Raw genomic sequence first — 21989 nt, forward strand, 5'->3', positions numbered from 1 at the left:
ATTCGAAGTTTCCGTCGTTATTACTTATCGATCTTAAGATCGGTAAGTATGTTGATAGGTATTTGTCTGTCTGTATGTCTGTTTGTTTGTCTGTTATATAAACGCGATATCTTAAGAAGGCGAAGTTGAATCTGCTCCAAATTTTGCATGTGCATTCGTCCTATCTCGGACCAGAAGCCTATTGACTTTGGATTAATTATGTCGTATAATTAGCGAGTTATTATTTAATTAGTGATGGGACACGCGGTGTCACTATAGAGTCATGAAACGGAACCGCAGTTTCGATCGATAAGTCTTCGGTCTCCGACCGATATTCTCGTTTCAGGTATTGGGCGTTTAGTCCTTTGCGTGGCGGGTCGTGTATTAGCTTTTTTCATAGTTTGTTTTCTATTCGTGCGACATAATTTCTTTTGTTCCAACTCTTAGAATTTAAGGCAGGTTAGAAATTTCACTGAAACCTTGTCCAAGTAATTTTTTCACACAAAAGGCAATTTAAAGGCAAATGTAGTTGCGTAACTTTTGTGATGGAGCTAACGCAGGGTGTTCCAAACTCTGGCACTTACACAGTCGGCAGAACAATTTTAGGGCCCACCTAATCATTTGCAAATATTTTTTTTTATTGGCAGAACAATCTCACCCTTCAACCTCACACCCTTGGACCACCCTGACCTAACACAATAATGATATTATTGAAGTAAATTAATCTTTGAAGTTCTGTAATATTACCAAATGAGAATTGAGCACAATGATATTCCTCAAAAATTCAACGTTACACGCAAATTTCGTTAAATGGAAAAAGTCATAACATCAGATGGCGCAGCAGAGAAAATCTCATTTGTGTGGACAATGTCGGGCGCTTTCCAAGTTGGAAATGGCGCTGATCGAGCATACGCAAATGGTAATTTAACTTTATGGAACCATTTTGTTATGCTCAACTTGATTTTTGCACGACACTTCTTACGATGAAGGGACGGAAAGCCGTAGGCGTGATCCGAAACACAGATATGCCATTCCCAAGTAATCCTCGGAATCGTATTATTAACGAAATTGATTTTCTCACCTAAAAGCCGATGGTTCTTCGTCACAGTTTCTACTAGCAACAATGCTTTGTTGACATTGTACACAAAACGGAAAGATATAGCAGGTTTGCATTTGACAATTTTAAAAAACCATCCTGGACAAGAAGTGAACCTATTGATTGTAACAGATTGTTATGTTGCTGTTGTTTGTATTCGTGGTATTTTTCTTTATCCCCTTGCTATTATTGTTGTTGTGAAAAATAATGTTTTTCTCTTCAACTTCGGGGCCAATTGCTTTAAAATTTTCAGTGGTTGAAGATTGTTGTTGTCGATGGAAAGCTATTACTCTTATTTAGTTCATAAAATTCTGTGGGCTCTATGAAAATCTTTTTTTTTTTTATATGTGTGATGACGTCATGAAAATTAAAAATTACTCACCTTGTTGTGGCTCCGCGTTCAAGTTCGCTGCAATCTGGTGGTCAGTCGAAGTCGGAAAGACTACGGCACCGGTACTGTAAAAGATAAGATACTCGTACTTACTTTGGCTATCGTGTCCATATATTTGAGCACTTCTGTCTTGGTCTTTTTATGATAAACTATCAGAAGTTTAATAACAAAAACTTAGAAAAGCTGATGTTGGGTATACAGCAGTTGGCCTGTTCATGTTGTTGTTGTTGTTGTTGTTGCAAATCTTGGGTTCGATCTCATATCAAGCTTCCCACTCAGAATATAACCAAATTGAAAGAACGTGCCGAACCTGAAAGGCTGAAGCACTTCACTTTCATAATAGGCTTACGTATAATCCATAGGACACACACCAAAAGCGATGTAATAGATAGAGCATGGAAAAACATACAGTAAAAAAATACATCTCAGATCGCACGGCAAGTTGGTATATTCAAAGTTCGATAACATAGCAGGTTGAACATTTGAAAGGCAAAAACATAACTGTAGTTGGTCACTCGATAAATTACGTGATGATGATTTCCTAAAATCCATTTGCAGTTTTTCAATAGGCAACATGGTTTTTAGAGTTTAGACAACATGAACAGTTTTGCACCAAATTTGAGATAATGTAAACTATTGGATACACATTTTTGGCCATATTACAAAGGTCTATACCAGGTAACTTTTGTGCAGCTTAATATATCTGCCATGTTAGTGTCATAAATTTGAGATCCTGAATACAGTCCCAAAGTATAAAAATAGTAATATCCTATTTTTGTACAATCAATTTTCCAAATATGGAATGTGAGCCTTCATTGTGCGTGACACAACACTCGAGCAATGTAGGTTTGTTTCTGCTATATCATGACACGAACAAGTTCAGATAGATTGATACCTGGCCAATTAAATTTCTTAAGCAATCCAACTTCGTCTTTTTGTTTGCTTTACATAGCTTCAGAGCCAGACGTCTCAAAGTAAAAAAACAGAACGTGTGGATTATAATTATTTCGATACGTAGTTAGTTAATTATGTCTGTCTTCATAAATTGGCAGATGACGTCTCGTGTGAATGTCGGAGTGTCCAACCACATATTTGGTGAATGGTACATATAGATGTAAAACAATTAAATGTACTAAATACTAGATAGCTTTTCAATTCAAGGATACTAACCATAGACCTTATTAATAATAATCCAAAAAAATTAACGTTCAACGCATTGTTCGATCCTTACCTTATAAGTATGCGACTATAAAATGAAACAGTTGGACAAGCTCATAGGTGCCCTATTTATTCTGGCAAATTTGTCTATAATCTGAAAATATTAGTTATTGTATAGGATCTTCTAAAATTGTGCATTTTATAGTTAACTTAGTATAGTCCACCATACCGTCAATTTAAGAACGATTTCTATAAAAATGAATCTGAAGCCCATTTAACAGCAAATGCATATTTAATGTTTACTAACATCTAAATTTCACTCTTACTTTGAAATCTTTCACTGTTTCAACCGCAACTCGTGTGTAACTCAGTGAAGAGGATTTCGTAACCGTGATTAAGGAATTTCATTTACAGCATTGTTTCATTAATTAAATTGCCATACAATTTGACTCATCTAGAAAGCATATTATTATACTAGAAATTTTTACAAAAGAAAGTTTTCAAGTCACGAGTAGTTGTATTTTTTTACCGTAATGTTAGTAATAAAAATTGTTTCTCACGGTGAACAAGCTCAATCATTGTAACAAAAAAATGTGAACGATTTTTGCGAGCTGTTATTAAAAAAATATCTCGCAAACGATGAAAATTTTATAGAATTCACTAATGTATACTGTGAATCGCAATTATAAATCTGGGTAACCTCTTGCAACCTTTAGTAGTTGCGCTTAAAAACGATTTTATTCGAAATTGTTTTTATTGGGTAAATGCCAAATTATTTGAAAATAACTCAATCTCAATGACTCAAATAGCTTTTATACTGAATTGCATAAACGTAAACACCCAAAATTTCGCAACTCTCTTGTAAGTATATCCATGAATCTGATAAGACTGAAGTGCACGCATGCATAATCTCATGAATATATACTATCCATACATGAAATTGTATTACGAAATTGACTGGGCCAGATTATGTTGGTATTTCGGAAATACTGTTTTTCGTGAAAGAGGTTGGAATGTCGAAATAAAAACCTTATTTCGAAATTATTCACACATTAAATGAAGAACGGCTTTTTATTTGGAAAATTTTATCAACTGTTCAAGCTCAGGTAACCCGATTTTCTAGCCCAGACTGACAACTCTCTTATTTTGTTTGTTTCACTGATGTTTATAGAACAATTTAATAAAATGTTGCAATCGTATTTTTCCACCATGAAGTGAGTTACCTCAAGTCAACACAATTAATAAATTTCAATATGGTAAGGTATCATAATTGAAAAATAAAACCGGAGAATGTTGCTAGAAAAGACAGGTTCATCATTATGAAAAGTAATTTCCTAAAATTGAATGTTTGCCAAACATTGCGGTAATTTCATTGGGGTTAATTGCCGTGTGAACGACAATTATTTGGAACAAAAATAATAAATTTATATAGCAAAGAACTTGTAGTTGTTTCGATGGAATTGTCTCACAAATAAAGAAAGGTATTTATAGTATTTTTATACATTATATCTCAATAATAGCTTGTTTCTTACTAGTTGAATTAATAGTCTAACGCATTTTATTCGGTTCACCGGCAATAACTTTTTACCGGCGGAAAAGGAGTTTAATCTCGCAATGCGTTCAAATTGATGACTGTGATACGGTAGTATGTTTTGCGCTTTTTTTCTAGAATGTCAGGTTTGGAATTCCCAGCGACAATATCAAGCTGTTCAGAAGAAGCTGAAGTATAAAAACAAATAGCGGATTTAAAAACCAATTAACTTGTAAGAAATTAAGAGGTTTTTAGCAAAATTGTGGTTTATGAATGTAAGCAATTCAAAATTAAATGGATGTTTATAAAACAATAATTGATTGTGAATTCATTTTCGTCAAATTTAAATTTGTCTGAATCATTCCTAATTTTTGTCACAGTCATGCTTGGCAAATATCTGTTTAAATTGTTAATAGTAATTTCGTTGTTCATTGTATCGGTCGGTCACATGAACTTTCTTATGCTGTGGTATAGATTTCATACAATAAAGGAATATAAATTGGTGTATTGATTATCCTAAATATTCACTTCGCATAGGATTAAAATATTTTGCATTCTAAAATGATATTTTTGGTAACAAATTGAGAGATTATTCATATTCTATAAAGCAAAAATAATAAAGGGTCAAATTTAGTTTTTCTCATTCTGCTTTTTCAGCATAGTTCTTAAAAGATTTTTAATATTTTATGAAATCAAAAAACTTCAAAAGTGTGCAAGACACTATAATTAAACTAAGATGTGATAACTATATATCATAATTGCAATTAATTCCTCATAATTAAAATATTAAACTAATAAATCAAGTTTCTTAAGCGGAATTGAGTTTCTTTAGTAAATTATCCAACGTTAACTATCTTTGTACTGATATGCAATACTTTTTCCCATAAAAGCATAGATTCCATTTAAAAGTAAAATAATATCTCGCCCCCTACAACATCGCCAAAATTATTATTTGTGTGACCGGAAAAATTTTGAACGTAAGACTTCCAAAATTATCACTGCTATTTCGTATCACAAGTAAAACGGAGGGCTTCAAAATTGAATTCAAAATCACCTTGTATTCAGTGAAGTTTTATATATTATATTAGCCTTTCTCGGTGTGAATGAGATATCAGGGGACCCACAATTTTAGGAGTGATAATTATTAAATATATAAACATCATCCAAACGTCCTTTGTCCGTACAATCAAAGGTGATATACAAGCATAAAATGTTTCTCGATCATTGAAATCATTCCCAGTTTTATAAGGAGATTTATAAAAACATCTTTTCATTGGATCACATTCAATTTTAATGCAGATGTCACTTGTAGTCAATGTATATGAGAACGGAGTGTAAAGGTTGAAGTGCAACATTTCAAATTGTGGGCTAGTCCTCACTTGTGCGAATTATTTTATAATTGATCTGCTCTAGATCAAATTCAAAAACAAATTTTAATACAAACAACCAGATAACATTAGATTCTAAAAATATATCGACAGTCTATTAATAATTATAGTACGATTGTATAAGTTCCGTGACATTAACGCGAAATTCTATACATTTCAGGAATTTTCGTCATCATAATTGAGGGAGCTTGAATATAAAACAATAGGATGTCACGGATTAGTTGCAACCGAACACTGATATAGAATAGCTTTAATTAACCCCTTGCCAATTAAATTTTAATTTGTATCCTGCCACATACCACGTGAAGCAGTGATATCGTAACGGGCGATTTACTTTGTTCAAAATAGAAATCATAGAAAATAATTATAGACGATGATTTTCCGGAGGCGTTCGGTCATCAAGACTAATTTAAGTGTTTTTGATTTTTATTTAATATTTAGACACCAGCATGAGGCGTTTTTCCTCTTGAAAGGGCTCATTTGCCAATTCCCTTTCATCGAGTAATGTGACAAAATGCGTTTGGTGTCTCCTAAACAGTCTGAGATTTTTTGTAAAACAGTCGTGGTTTCCAGCTAATGATACTGCTTTGTAAATGATCAGTCATGCATTAGCATTAGCGTTAAATTTTCTCGATAAAATTCCAAAACAGGTTACCATATTGCAAAGCATGGATGTTCTCATGCCTCGTTTAAAACTCAATGTACAAATAATAATGCGTCAAACATCTGCCCCAAATCTGCGAACTACAGCTAAAATTAGTAATCCAAGAATATGATTTGTTGGGAAAGATTTGCAATAAATTCCTTATCAATATCATAATTCGAAGATTTAAACTAAACTCGATTGCTTAAAACCTCACTCGTACCAATGGTAATAAATGACTCATGGTGAATGATGCTTGAGTAGAGTGCGAATACAATCATATAATACATTATTAACTTCAATTGTAAGAAAACAAACATCGAATAACAACGTTAGCCCTATGAAAAAAGTCCCAGAAGAATTATATGTGCTAAATTGACAAAATGAAGCATTTTGAAATTTTAATAAGGTTTATCCTGTCATTACATCATTGTTTGCTATATTTGAATATTCCCCGATATATATTTCACGCACGATGTATTCTGTTATCGTACACGATTCATACGGAAAAAACATGATAATTCGATTATTCCAACCAAGACAAATCATTTTGCAAAATTCCTTTCCGGTCGTCTCGTCGAACGTAAAATTGCGTGAGTCGGAGACGCACAGAAAACGCAAAACGTGAAACCACCAAATATGATAAATCGTTTTCGTGTTCGGATAAACAACTTTTATTTTCTTCAATCCTTTTACAAAGGGTTCAACAATTTTACTTCGTCTTAAAAAAGTAACGTGAAGAGTAAATATTTGAAAGAGAACTTCAATAAATTTCACTACTTTCGAGATCATTAAATTAAACATTGCGCAGGTGCGACCAGCAACTGTATATTATTTTGCAATGAAGACTTGACATTAATAGTCCATAGTGTACTCAAATTGCTTAGGTTAAAGAAGCAAAGTATAAAGTCTTTTGTATTTTCAAATGGCTGTGTAATTGTTGATATAAAATAATTCAAAATCAAGTTTGCACGCAATCACAATAAAAGAGAATAGTATGATGTAACCCAAACAAATATGTTATAAATTTTTATTACCCTAGTTTTATCAGCAACTTATAACAAGTGTCAAAATATTATTTCAATATTTTTCCAATGCGGACAAAAAGAGATATACATTAATAAATTTATTTCATACAAAGAAAGTGACGAAATGAATATAAAAATTTGTTATATTCACCCCATACCTAATATTAACTTTATTTTACAATGTGATCTTGTAACTTTATAATAGTGTTTTAATTGAAGTATTCCTTAAAACTCTTTTGTAAGAAACATAGCAACAGTCAATAATTTTATATTTTATAGGAGTCTAGGCGCCGTGCCACATTTTTGTGTGTTTGAACTTGAAACCAACGTACTTGCGACGCCATCGTAAATTTCATTATAAACCTTATTGGGCAAGTTTGGAGGAAGTTTATCAAGCTACTGGGAAATTGAAACATTGCGCCAAAAGTGCAATTCATGTCGCCGTAAAGCATTTTGATGGAACTAAAAGTTGTGTGTCGTTTATAGAGCAATACTATAGAATAAGTTCCAGAGTTGATTGTAGCTCGCCTTCCTTTGCCAGCCGTCGTGACCGCACTCACTCGCGCGAAAGATATAAGCCCGGTAGAAAATATTTGCATCCCGGTGCCACGCAAAAACGAGTTCAATGTACACGAAATAGAACGACAACAAAATGGTATTTTGACAGTCTAAAACTCTAAAAAAAAACATGAATACAAAAAAAAAACAGATGATATATGCCAGTGGTTTGGTTCTCAAACTAATTCCGAGTGTGTCGCGAAATATCAATTCATTTGTTAATAAATTGTTTCTCACCTAAATTACCGTATTTAGTAATAAAACGATGAAAATCGTGAAGATTAATTTTGAGAGAGAAATACAACTCTCGGATGTCAATGGCGTTATAATAGTTTATATGAACAAAAACAGGCTCACATTTAGCATCGATTAAACGTACATGAAATGTAAAACTATTACTTGTCGTAAATTAATGTTAATCAATTCAATTTATTTTATTGTCCTTCAAATTCGGTAACAACACGGCGGTTATCTTCAATCTATATTTAATCACTTTATTTACAGGTATCAATTCTCACGCTAAGATGGACATCAAAGTCTCGTGTATATATTTCAGGCAGAACTGTGAGTCGGTGAAAGATGTTGAAGTCAACATGGAGCAAATGCTCAACACAAATTAATTTGTCTTACTCCTATCTTTTGCGTAGAATTTGATCTTCCGTATCACAGTTTTTAAATTACGGTTCCTATTATAAGCGAACAATATTATCATTACTGACCCCGGGATGGGTATATTTATGAAGCTGATAGTTTACTTTTTTATTCTTTTATCTTTCTATCGTTCCTGCGTTATTTTCGTAGTAAACAATAAATAAACGAGAGCCGTGGGTATATTCCCGCGAATTCAAGCAATTCTTTTAGCGACTCGCGATGCGTTCTGCTACATATCTTAGTTAATGAGGAGATAAGCGTCATTATCAGGGCCAACTTAAAGAGATAACCTATCCCGAACATAATCAAAATTTTCGCGGTGTTGCTTGCGTTAATGTGATAACGCGCAAAATAATATAGTTTTGAACGCGAAATCGCGATGCGCTTACCCAAAACGTAGAACACTTTTATAAAGAACATTTTTAAACGGGGGAGTGTCACAACCTGCGAAAAAACTGCGCCCTGCATATACATTCATTCTACAAGCATGCCCGCGTGCAAACAACAAAGCGTAATAAACAAAAACATCACAAAAGAGCATAATGCAGTGGTGGCACGTGTCAGTAAGCTATGTAAAAATATACTCCAGGTGTGAATGAATTTATGTCACGTAATAATCGTTTCTCCGAGAAATTCTTAGAAAAATATAATAATGAGATGCTAGTTATCTAACACTAATTAATGCAAAAACACTATATACAGCATTCATAATATTTGTACAAGCAGTGTACATATGGTTACAAAAGAACTAATCGCATTCAAATTTTAAATCTTGAATATAAAGAATTGCCTTTTGTTAATATTTTTCTAAGTCCTACTGAACCCGATAGTTTCTTAAGATTTTAGATTACCTTCGAAGATATCGGTTTATATGAATCTACATTCTTATACTTACATGAATGAATGAACAGGGAGTGAAATAAATCGCTATACATCTACTAACGTTAAACGGTGTGGTAATGTAAACAAACTATTTGATAACCTATTGGGTTTAGTATAAGATATTTTTTGATTTCTTTACTTTACCATTTCCTGCATAACTTATTTTGGCAGTACTACTATAATAATACGGAAACAGTGTTACACAGTTACTTTGCATTGCCTTTTTAATATGTACTGCTCACTGCAACCAAAGTTGTAAAGATGTAAAGTACAGTACACAATTCAGGTCATCAAGTTATAAATTGTACGCAAATTTCAGTAATATGTGCGAATTATGTTTAGGTATAAAGAATAATATATCATGTTCTGCTTACATGGCATGTTTACACTGGCGCTGTCTTAAGAAGTAAAATCATTTCTACATACTGGTGTGAACCACCACATCCGTGTAATTGAATTCTCGTATTTACTTTAGGCGTGAAGCGCCATGGTAACCAATGACGTAAGTCATATTTTGCGCTAAATTTAAGGAACCGGATTCTAACCTGGATTAAACCTCAAGTTGGTCGTTCTTCAAGCATGGATAGCGTGTGGGCATGACTTTATGTCGCAATCCGTAAACTGCCTGACCCAGGACGAAGTACGCATTCAGCGGACAACAGAATGTCTTTAGATAAAACTATCACCAATTTTTAGTGAATGCTAATGTAAAATTTGGGTACAGAAGGTCAATATGCATAGATTGATGCTGCGTGAGAAAAAAAACAAACGAAAGAATTACATGGAAAGTAATAGATTATAACTTATTGTTAATTTGGATAAATTTATGTTTTTTGGATCGAATCCAGCAAAATAGTTATACGATTTTGTAGTTAGTGAGTTGCATAAAGATGGATGTGCAGTATGCTAAAAATGTAACAAACCTGGGGATCTGTTGGCGACTCTCAACCTCGCGAGAGGATGTTTCTTTTTTCATTCATTTATTGAAAATTTTAATTACAAATATTTTATATTCGTTTTGTTCATTGTGCATTCATTCAAAAAAGAGCCTCAAAATAGTCCAGAAATAACAAATAACATCGAATTTTTCATATTCGTTTTTCATATTTATAAAGTCACTGCGGATTGTTGTTGATTTTTATCAGATCAGATCGAAAATAGCGAATCATCATGAATATAGCCATTAGATCCTTATTAAAAGCGAGCGTGATATTACGACGACAACTGAAATAATAAATTACTACACGAGAACGCCTCTGCATCACGAACCGCATATATTCATATAATATGGGAAAATATACGGATACGAGGTTGCCTACAAAAATTGCATATGTATTGCGCAACTATTGTAGTTCAGTGGGTATGATTGTTTTGAAATAAATGCAAAGTGGAAAAATGATTGGATTTACTGGCATCTCGAAACCTTCTCCGTTCAGGTAAAGGGAGATTATTTAGGAATATTTTGCATTGAAATAATGACAATCGATGTAGGTTGCGATCTATGCGCTGCATAGAATCAGGGTAGGTTTACAAAATAATTCAGATTCAAAATCAAACATAGGCGTTTCTCCCATTGTCACGCCGTGAGATCTAGGGATCACGGTAGCTCATGATGAACGTATTAACATATTTGAAAACCTTAGCATAAGTTCAATGAGATTTGATTTATTGATTGGCATGCACCTACACCAGCGGTTCCCAAAGAGTGCGCCGCTTAAAGCGCCGCAAAAAGTAACAGAATTGTGTTAAACATAACTAAAATATGATTGAATATTTTACATATTGTATTTATTATAAATGTTTTATTGTTTTCATTTCAAATGCTTCGTAGATGGATCTATAAATTCATTTTACCTTTCTATGTCGTTTACCTTCTGTTACGTAGTTCTGCCCCTACTGTTACGTAATAATAGAGGTAGGCACTATCTGCTTCAATTTCGCGAACTGCAATTTATTTATATGCTGAACCGAGTTTAGCGAACATGAGAGATTTTATCGGCATTTCAAAGAAAAATCGGGCAGAGATGGGGAAGAATAGAAAGTTGACCTTTTGCCTTTATTTCTTAGGCTTATATGTTGACAAACTTTAAAATTCATAAAGTACCCAATAACGATAAAAAAATTAAGTTTTATTTAAAAACAGTATTTCTATTTGCGCCGCGATTTTTTTCCCCTAATTATTTGGCGCCTCACGAACAAAAAGTTTGAGAACCGCCGGCCTACACATTTCAACTGCATGTTTTGTTGTTTGTTCCCTTCCCCGTTCGTTCCCTTACACTCTCACAGCACTATTATTGAAAACTTCTCATTAAATCACTTTTTCTTATTTCAATTACACGGGAGACTGGCTCAATTTTGTAGGATGAACAACTCCTGCTAATAAAAAAAATACACTAATATTCAAGCCGAGAATATTCTTATTATTACATCAACTAAAGCAAGATAAGAAGAACCCATGAAATAGGGTTCCAATTCTGCATTACAGGGTAAATGAAGTTTCTATGTTTTCGTTTGCAACAAGTTAAAAGGTTTTGAGTATGATAGCAGCTTATTAGTATCGCCGCTTAGAATTAGGTTGTTTCGGAAATGATATACGAAAATGTTGTAACGCTTCATTCAAATACACTTGTAGTAAGATGTGGATTAGAGAATAAATACAATAGTCGAAACTGAGTGAATACTATCATTGCAGATGATTACATATTGTGGTAGTAGTTAATCCACAAGACTGTTGATAACAAAATAAATTCTTATCAAATTGATACTATTAATAACAAGTAATGATAAACACCTTTTATTTACGTTGTCCTAATTTATCATAAATTTATGACGTTGCTTGATATTTACTGACTAATACTAGTACTAATGCTTTGTATAATATTAGATCATATGCGATCAGAATATGTTACACAATTTCGTTTGTCGACCACGTATTGGAGTATATATTGAAATATGTCAGCGGTATCTCTGTTGTACCTACTGTTAATGTGTATTTTAGGAGATACGCCAGTATGGTTGATATATTTAACACCGTCTAAATGCCTGTACTTCAGTTACCGATATAAAGTCAGTTGTAAGTATGTCGAAAGTTTTTTATTGTCGTATTCAATTGATTGGTGTAAATAGTGATGATATTTTTTCTTCAATTTATTAAAGTGGTTGGTGTTCGAGCATTTGAATTTAACTTGAACCTTGACAGCAAATAAGTCAAAAAGTGTGAAGCGTGTAGTCAACAAATTGTTTTTATTTTCATGGCTACTTTGTATATGAGAACTCGCATATTGTTTCACCACTTAGAGTTTAGTCTGAGCCTCAGACACTAGTTAGATTTCAAACTCAAGATATCTGCGATGCAAATAAAATATGCGGTTTCAAAAACCAGTCGGTGAACGTCGCGCCCACGCATCGACAAACTTATGCGTGTTTTTGATATTTGTACTTTCACTTTCAATAACTTGATCATCAGCAGTCATGGTGTTGACATTAATTAAATCTGGTCACTTCGATTCTTTTTCTTTCTTTTAATATAGAATGGATAATATAGCATAGACGTAGTCTGTTTACTGTATTCAAAAAAAATTAAAATGAACCCGACGCATCCGAGGTTATTACAGCGAAAGTAATCCGATTTTTATGAAATTACCTCTTGTATTGGATTTCGAGTTCTCTCCATCTGAACAATATTAAAAATGAACGAATGTGTTTCCTTATTCAAAATACGCGAAAACTGATAAGTCTAAGGTTTTGATTTATTTAATAACTAGATGAAAGTACTGATGTGCTAAAGCATATTCTATATACTCTTAGTATGTTTGCAAAAATTGGTATTTCTTTGAAAGATTTTAAATTATCCATTATGAATGTCAATATATACTTCTATAATAGTTATATAAAATAATGTTGTAATGGATATAGAAGTTGTAAATATTACAAATATTGTGGGATTAATTCGCAGTTTAGACTGGATTCAAACTGAAACTGATTTTAAAGTTATTACATTATTAAGCAAGTTGATATTTTTATTCTCCAAGTAACGTCAATGTTCAAAGAAACCAAAAAATAGTTTGTGGTGTTTTACAAGCACGTTTCTAAGAATATCTACTTTTGCACCAACTTATGCCAATCTGAATGAGATGGTGATTCTTAACCTACGAAATATGTTATACTTGGCTCATTAACCATTATGTTATTGTGCACATAATAAGATTTTTATTTTATTATAGTATGGTTTATCATGAATATAGTCCGTTTTAAATATATTTTCATTTTATAAAAAAAACTTTATTTTTAGGATTTTCATGCTTGAAACATTCCAATATTAAATATCAAGTTGTCTTCGCGGATATCATGACCGAAATTTTTTTGTTTACTATAAGCCATTGAAATTAAATATGAAGCTGTCATAGCATGTTCTGCTATATTACGGCAACTATAGAATTTGAAATTCTTTTTAATCATTAAAATAATTAAAATTTAAGAATTTGTTTTGTCATATGACTGATACAACGTAACCTCTGTAAAGGTGTAATTAATCTTGTTTTCGGTATGCAGAAATTTTAATTACGCTAGAATAGCACGAACGACCGAGACAGCACGGATTAGTAGAATAATTTGACACTGCCGCTGGGTTTATAAGCCCGTGCGTGGATTTATGATGCCAGTCTTTGATTTTGAACGTGCTGGATATACACTGGTCTTGGCAACGATACACGAAGCGGACATGAAGAGCTTAGAAATGAATACAGCCGCATATGACTACACAACATGGCAAGTTATGCAGGAATATATGCCAAGAGATATGTTGGCGGACTTCAGAAAAAAATTTCGATTTTTTGATCCTGAAAAAACTGGATTAATCAAATTAGAGGTAAGCGAATGTTTCCTGATTGGGAGAGTTTTTATTCACTTAATTACCAAATTTTACATAAAATAGTGCTCGGTAAAATAAATACAATTTTGAATCAAGTGTACTTATAACAAAAGTTAATTATGAAAACTTTGATTGCTAATAAAAGGTATGTATAAATTTGCAGGATGTTGTTACGACTCTTCGAAACATGGGACAAAATGTATCGATGGAACACGTGAGGATAGTGTTGCAAGAATTAATAGGAGCCCAATCTACCAAAAACTGCTTGGAATTTGTAGACTTCAAAGAATACCTCGCCGTATTATCAACCATGGTCACGGTAAGTCAAAAAATTTTGATTAAATATAATATCCATTGCTATAGTTTCGGTTTTGTTGCAAAGGCTTCAAAATCGCAGACGCAAACTCACAGTTTCGTGTCTGTAAAGACGCACAGCAGTACATTTCTCACTGCGCAATTATGAAGTATACATAAATTAAAAAATAAACATGAACGCTCCTAATAAGGCTAATTTATAATGCCCCAGGCCAGATATATTCATCGCGAGATTATTTCTCCCTTACTGTATCAGTGAAACTGATCGCTAGATATAGAACGCCTCCTCGTTCGTACATTACTAATGAGGAGTGGCTGATGACTTACGCATTAAATTTTATCTCAAACCCGAAAAGCAATTTCATTAAAATTTCATACAATCCGTTGTATAAATTTCTATGTAAAATGTATCGACGATTCACATTTTTGAAAAAGGGACCAAATAGTATTATGTGTTGTGAAAATGAAATTTATAATTAATCATTTTCCTCATTTTACAGAACTGCATACCAGAAGACGAAATGTATCTCGTTTTCCGCCAATTCGATAAAGATGGTGACGGTTACATAACAGCCGAAGAGCTAAAAGATTTGCTCTTGCGACTTGGTGACGACATCTCTGAAAATGAAATCACGGTGAGTGATGTCATAAATAACTCCTAGTTAAATATTTATAAGTGTGTTTATAATATGACATGTCGTTTGTTCTGCCAAGCTGAATATTTCAAATTGTTTCGATTATTCATACGCATGTGTGATAATAAGAATGAGTTTTAAATTCATGCCTCTCATATATAATGAGCTGTATAATATTTTTTGATTTTTTTTTTAAATCCTTCGCAATATATTTATATTTTTCATTTTTCTCGTTACAGGCCATGATTCGTGAAGCTGACAGGGATGGGGACGGTAGAGTGAGCTACAATGAATTTATTTGCGTAATGACAAACTCGGAAGTACCATCCAGTGACATTTCTGAAGAATCCAGCTGCTCTGATTCGTTGTCTTCATCACGCTCAGACCTTTCTTTGTCGGATAAAGAAGAAGAAAAGGGAGAACCAGAAAGCGACCACGAAACACTTCTGGAAAAAGGAAACACAATCTCGCCAAACATTTCTCTTACGTCATGTGAGAGCACAGTTCCAGAAAATATGAAAGAAGAAGAACAACCGCCCAGAACAAGAAAATTGAGTCTCTCGGATTTGTTCTCCCGTCCGCAACGCAAACGACCCACCCGTCCTCATCGGACGAGCTGTCCCAATCTGTCCACTCCTGACCAATGCATAAATGCAAACGTTAAACAAAGCAAAGAAATAAACTCGAAATCAAGTCGTCAATTTAGTTTGTCCAACAGCGCCGCATTCTTGCGCAATGCCTTCAAGAGAAGGTCGAAGCGCACTTAAATGTATTGACCTTGCGAAGCAATTATTCAAAAACCTTAACGGAACAGCTTATATTACTATTTTCGACAATCCAATACGACGTACTTGATGGAATACTACGAATGCGGCCACTGTGACATATTTAAATCTTCAATAATAATCGTACTCACACTGTATTGCTTTTTACTTGTATATTTTTGTCATAAAACTTCCCGCAATGTCAAAGTTAACCCACAGTAATATAACATTTTCAACAATTTTTTTACAACAAACAACTTTGTTACATGAACGTGAAGAAGCACAAATTGAATAGTAGCTTCATCATTATCGCCCAATCATATTTATCATCTCCCAAGAGTTAATCGGAGCCATGATAAAGAGCGGCCTCCGTCATTATCCACTGAGTTGAAATAACTTAAAACCTCTCAGTATCTTTATGAGAAAAATGTTGTTTTTATTGTTCATTGTGCCATGAGATATGTTATGATTATTTTTATTTATTTATTATTTTAAATATCAACTAACCCACAGTTTCAGCTTGAAATAAATGATAATTTATGGAAAATAAAATAATCCGATATATATATAACGGAAAGATTGATCGTTGACTAGCAGGAAAGAAACGTAAAATGGCAGTGTAGTAAAATAGTATAATTTGAACTCAAGATGAAAAAAAATTTGTAATATTTGAACCTGAGCAGTATAGAAGACATTGGTCAGTCTCTCTTTGCGCAAATCCTATAGCGCCATATTGTTACATGTGAGCGAATGAAAGTTTAGAATCTATCACGCTAACAATAAAACTGGACGATGGAAACATGTAACAATATTTGTCTCATCTACATATATCATATGATTGACGATACGGAAAAAGTAGTGGGCGAAGACGTCAATATATATATAAAATCAATTTTGCGACAGCATTAGCCTATATTGCTTGTAGAACAATGGGATTATCTTTGCTGATTGTAATTTATCTCGTGCCATAATAGAGGGGGGTATATTTAAAATTAGACTCGAATCTGTCTTTTTATTATGCATGATATACAAACTTGCTTTGTCGTATAATGGACCGAGCTCGACTTGCAGTTAGAAAAAAATATTTCGGACTAATTCAATGAATTTACCAAAAGGGTTTGAAATCCTTTATGATTGCGCCGCGTAAATAAAACCAACCTGGGACTTTGGCAAGGCTTCGATGCGCGATTTCACACAAAATCTACTAAATATTATGAAATAAATGAGTTTTTATTATTTTTATAATTCAATTTTGCAATTTGCAAAACACATCTTTTATACGCCCCATATGAGGATCAAGAAGAGAAGTCGCATACTAATATCAGATTACATTCTGATCGAAATTGACTAAAGTTGTATAAAATATTTGGAATGCAATAGTGTATAATAGTGACAGAAATCCTGTCGTTGTTATGGTCTTTGCGTCTCTCTCCATAAGTGAGAGGTTCTAACTTAATTTTATTGAAAATAAAAACATATTTCGATAAATCAGGTTGGCTGTATTCTTAAATATACCAAAAAGACTTTTAGCTATATTAAAGTTTCCGTTTTCCGATGCCATTCACAAAGTATATACATACAGCCGTAAAATATGTATTAAGTCTGGTCGACAAACGGTGTAGATTCTAGACGCCAAAATAGTTTCGGTCTTCAACAATATTGTAACTTTCCAGACAATAGCAAATGAAACAATACGTCTATTTGGCGTCATAAAGCTATGAATTTACCTGTCATCATTTCCGGTATAGTTTTCGCATATTGTTTGACAATATCATTTTCCGTTTCGGCGTGATAATGTATACGTAATGTTATGAGTCGAGACAGGATGTTAATGGACGAAGTTTCAAATCGATATCGAGCAGGTAGACATAAGCTCGTGGATTTGTGACGTCGTCAATGACTTGCTGTGGCATTCTACAACGGAAGTCGGATTGAAAAAGGGAGAAATTGTCTATTCAATACGCTCATATTGAAGAGTGTATAAAGTTCAATGTTTATTATGTGTAAATTTGATAAACCCAAATATGATGGCATGAACACCATCGAAATCATAGCTAATAGAGTTGTATATATCTTTATTTGATAGCTTAACAGTAGAATGATATTTTGTAAAATATTCTCGAATCAATTCCATTCGTTATACAGGCACACAGAGCACAATACAGAGTAAAAAAAATTTGACACAACAGTTCCCACTTTCGTATCTATTGTTTAGAAGTTTTATTCATACGAAACACCAAATACTAGAAAACAATTTCATGAATAGTAGAATAAAAATGTAGTGACGTGTTAATTTTGATACGTTTGAGCATTTCTACTCATGAGAATTGTTCTGCATTAAATAAAACATGTAAAGCGTATCTTCAAAAATCGAACTAACAATCGTTGGTTATTGTCAGTCATATATGCTATTTTCGTCAAATCCATCCATCAAAATAATTCAGTTTCCACAAGTGGGTATTTCCTCGTGAGGTCTAAACACCATGACTGAGAAACGCGCCACTCGATTCCGCCTCCGGGAATATGTCGTGTTTGGTTTACAGGAGCAAGTAATATACGATTGCTGCCAATAAATTCTATTTTAATTCTGTAGTAAACCGGTTGAGACGGATTCATAGATATTTCAAATCATTATTCTTGTACACCTAATGTGGTATGGTATATTTATATATTTTCTAAGCGATATGATGTCAAATATCCAACACTAATAAATGCCAAAATGAACGAAACAAATGAATCGTAACAAATAGTATCGACTTATGATCTAGTTTTAGTAGCACGTGTGCAAATATACAGACGACCGTAATGCACTGCAGTTATAATATAAAAATATCTTTAGGTACATTAGTCACCAATTTTTTTCTCTAATTTATTTTTCCTACGTTTCCGACTGTTTATTACTTATCGATTTTAATCGGTAAGTATGTTGATAGGTATTTGTCTGTATGTCTGTATGTTTGTCTGTTAGATGCACGCGATATCTCACGAAAGCGAGATTGAATCTGCTCCAAATTTTGCATGTGCATTCATCTTATCTCGGACCAGAAGCCTATTGATTTTGGGCGAATTATGTCGTATAATTAGCGAGTTATCAATCAATTATTGATATAGTGATCTAGATTTTTGTAAAGCGAGAGAATTTTGAGACCCGCCGAGTGTGTGTATGCGATGCGCAGTGCGCAAGTTACAAGAGCGGATAAATCGAAACTGCAGTTTCTGTTTTGGGGGACCCCCTAACTATCGATCGATAAGTCTTCGGTTTCCAACCGATATTCTCGTTTTCTAGATTACTGAACATCGATCGTCTTTGCTGCCAATCTGTCAAAAAGTAGACAAATATTTTTTTTACTATTCGCCACTTTGATATCCAAAAGCAACAAATTCATGTGGTCATGCAAGAAATAACATATGCTTTAGCGTAAATTGGTAATAACAGTACATGGACTTGCTTTCGAAAAACAGTTTTTGAAAAATAATGAAAAACTTGTTTTTTATAGCTGGATGCTCAAAGCGACGCCTGCGAACAAACTAGAAAACAAAAAGGCCCGATGTCGTGGGAGAATATCAATCCTTGGTTTAAAGCCACAACCGGATCACAGTTCAGTATATATGCGAAATACTAAATTGTTAATTTTTTTTAAACCAGAACCTTATCCAAGGTCACATACTTCGTTAATAGGTATCGTATTCGCTAAAATAAATAAATATAGTGCCTATTACTTATAAGTAACAATTTGAACAAGCTCATCAACTAGAAAAACCTCATTAGAAGAACCTAATCTTGGAAAGATATTTTTAACGGTATACAATCAGATAGTATCGTGTACTAACAAATCCATATTAACGGATATATATAGCAATTGGTGTTTGTTATTTATATATAAGTTTAAATTATAATCGTAAAACATGTCAATCAATAGTTGAGGGATAATTGGAACACCTGGGACACGAATTTTTCTTTTTATCGTTTAAAAAATAGCTTTTCTCCTAAACTATTACTTTGATTTATTCCTAAATTTTCTATGAATGCTATGAGATCTGATATTTCATCCAAAATTTCACTTCATTATATTTTACTCTGGGAACACGGTTTTATCTGAATCATGTAGCATAGATCATCTTTACAGAACCTGGAAAAGTTTTGAAAGTATGCGCACCGTTACCAGTACCCTGATACAGGTACCGTTAAGTTACCGTTGCTGTTCAGGTTCTTTCACGATGCGGTATGATTTTGCGGAAATTGATGACAAAACATTTCGTTTATGGACTTTGTGTCCATATATTTGAGAATAGCTCTCTTGTTAGTTATATATTAGTTCTGTATTTGCAAATTTAACAAAGTCAATAAATTTCGTCGTTTTGGATGCCTCTTTGTACATGTAGTCCTATTTAGCCGGCTTGTCCATGGGAATGGGATTCCCGTGGGATGGGATAGGACAACACACATTTGTATTTCCCATGGGACAAGTGGGACACGAAAACCGTATGATTTTCGGTGAAATGATGGTGAAACATTTCGTTATAGACTTCGTCTCCATATATTTGAGCATAGCTCTCTTGTTAGTTAGAAAGAGCAAACTATATTTAGCATTAACAATATACTTCGTGAAGCTCAATCGATCGATGGACACATGTATAATAGTTATGTATATAATTTTAACAGAGACCGTAAATTTTGTTGTTTTGCATGTCTATTCGTACATGTAGTCCTATTAAGTAGATGCTAAACCTAAATTTAACAATTTTTATTGAATTTTTTCCAATATGAATCCCATGGGATGGGATGGGACAGGCATAATTGCTATGGAATGGGATGGAAATGGGACAAAAAATATTTCCCATGGACAAGCCTGCTATTTAGTAAACGCTAACTAAACCTAAACCTAAACTAACCTAAATTTAGAATTTTTTAATGAAAATTATTTCCAATGGAAATCCCATGGGATGGGATGGGACAGGCATAAATTTTCATGGGATGGGATAGGACCGAAAAATATGTCCCATGGACAAACCTGAACATGGATGACATTGCGGTAGTCATTTCACCTCCGTGTTCATATTTAAGCATTGTTATCTTGAGAAATATTTATTACAAACACTTTATCAGCTTTCGAATCCTTCACTTTACTTCTGGAAAATTTTGAACCTTTTCTTAGATGAAATCGATAAAACACGCATTGATGTGTCAAAATCATCTTTATGGTCTTTGCATGCCTAGACTACCAAATTACAGTTTTTGACAAACCTTGCGACACCGCTATCAGACATTTTCAAATAACGGGACTCTTACAGTGATTGTGCTAAAAATTCCTGCTTATTATTTTTGAATCGTAGAGCGTGAATTTCAGCTACAACTTATATTGAAATAGGTTTATACTATTTGTCGTTCATATTATAATTACTTTTATATTTTGATGAGACAAAATTCTATTTACTGTTTGTCGGAATAAATATTTAAATTATAGTTTCTTGTCCTTATTTATTTGCGATCAAGGTGACGATTTCAACCCGAGAAATGTTTTTGTACAAAATAATGATGATTAGTAGTTTCAATCCCGGCACCAGTCACGGCCACTCTCTCGGGTCTTAAAATAGCATTGATCAAACAATTGAAAGGTAATTGATATATATATATCAATTTTAACAGGTTTATCATACGTAACCGAATTATTCTTTCGCGCGTTTAAAGATAATTAATCATACGTAACCGAATTATTCTTTCGCGCGTTTAAAAGATAATTAATATTAATTATATCTTGAAACGTACCCCAGCCAGAATCAATCAATCCATCATCATTTATTCGTCAACACAGTATAAACGTATCATAAAAAACATTACAAATAACAAAAGGAAACTAACTTGATTTGATGACAGGAGTCGAAGGAGTCAAAGGGTCTTCATGCAGCGACACCTACAATGCTCACCAAAACACTCCAATGAATGTTTTAGAGAAATGAAGAACATTTTTTAAAAACAAACCTTATTAATTCAGTCTTGTCTCTTGACCAATTCGGATAGCACGTTAAAACGTTGACTCAATTATCATAAAATGAAAAATAGACCAACATTTTAAAAATATGGGATTTTGTTCAAGGTACT

The 21989-nt window shown here is 33.3% G+C and overlaps 1 protein-coding gene across 1 annotated transcript; it reads left to right on the top strand.

Annotated features, from left to right (window-relative positions):
• The first annotated feature begins 13885 nt into the window (after positions 1–13885).
• On the top strand, positions 13886–16472 carry LOC120342212 (uncharacterized). Its single transcript, XM_078111228.1, has 4 exons — positions 13886–14172; positions 14339–14494; positions 14991–15125; positions 15365–16472. Exons 1-4 carry the CDS (start codon positions 13957–13959, stop codon positions 15890–15892), a joined length of 1035 nt encoding a protein of 344 aa, XP_077967354.1. The 5' UTR covers positions 13886–13956; the 3' UTR covers positions 15893–16472.
• The last annotated feature ends 5517 nt before the right edge of the window (positions 16473–21989 follow it).

The sequence above is a fragment of the Styela clava genome, chromosome 3 (assembly GCF_964204865.1).
Source record: "Styela clava chromosome 3, kaStyClav1.hap1.2, whole genome shotgun sequence".
In the NCBI taxonomy this organism is placed as follows: domain Eukaryota; kingdom Metazoa; phylum Chordata; class Ascidiacea; order Stolidobranchia; family Styelidae; genus Styela; species Styela clava.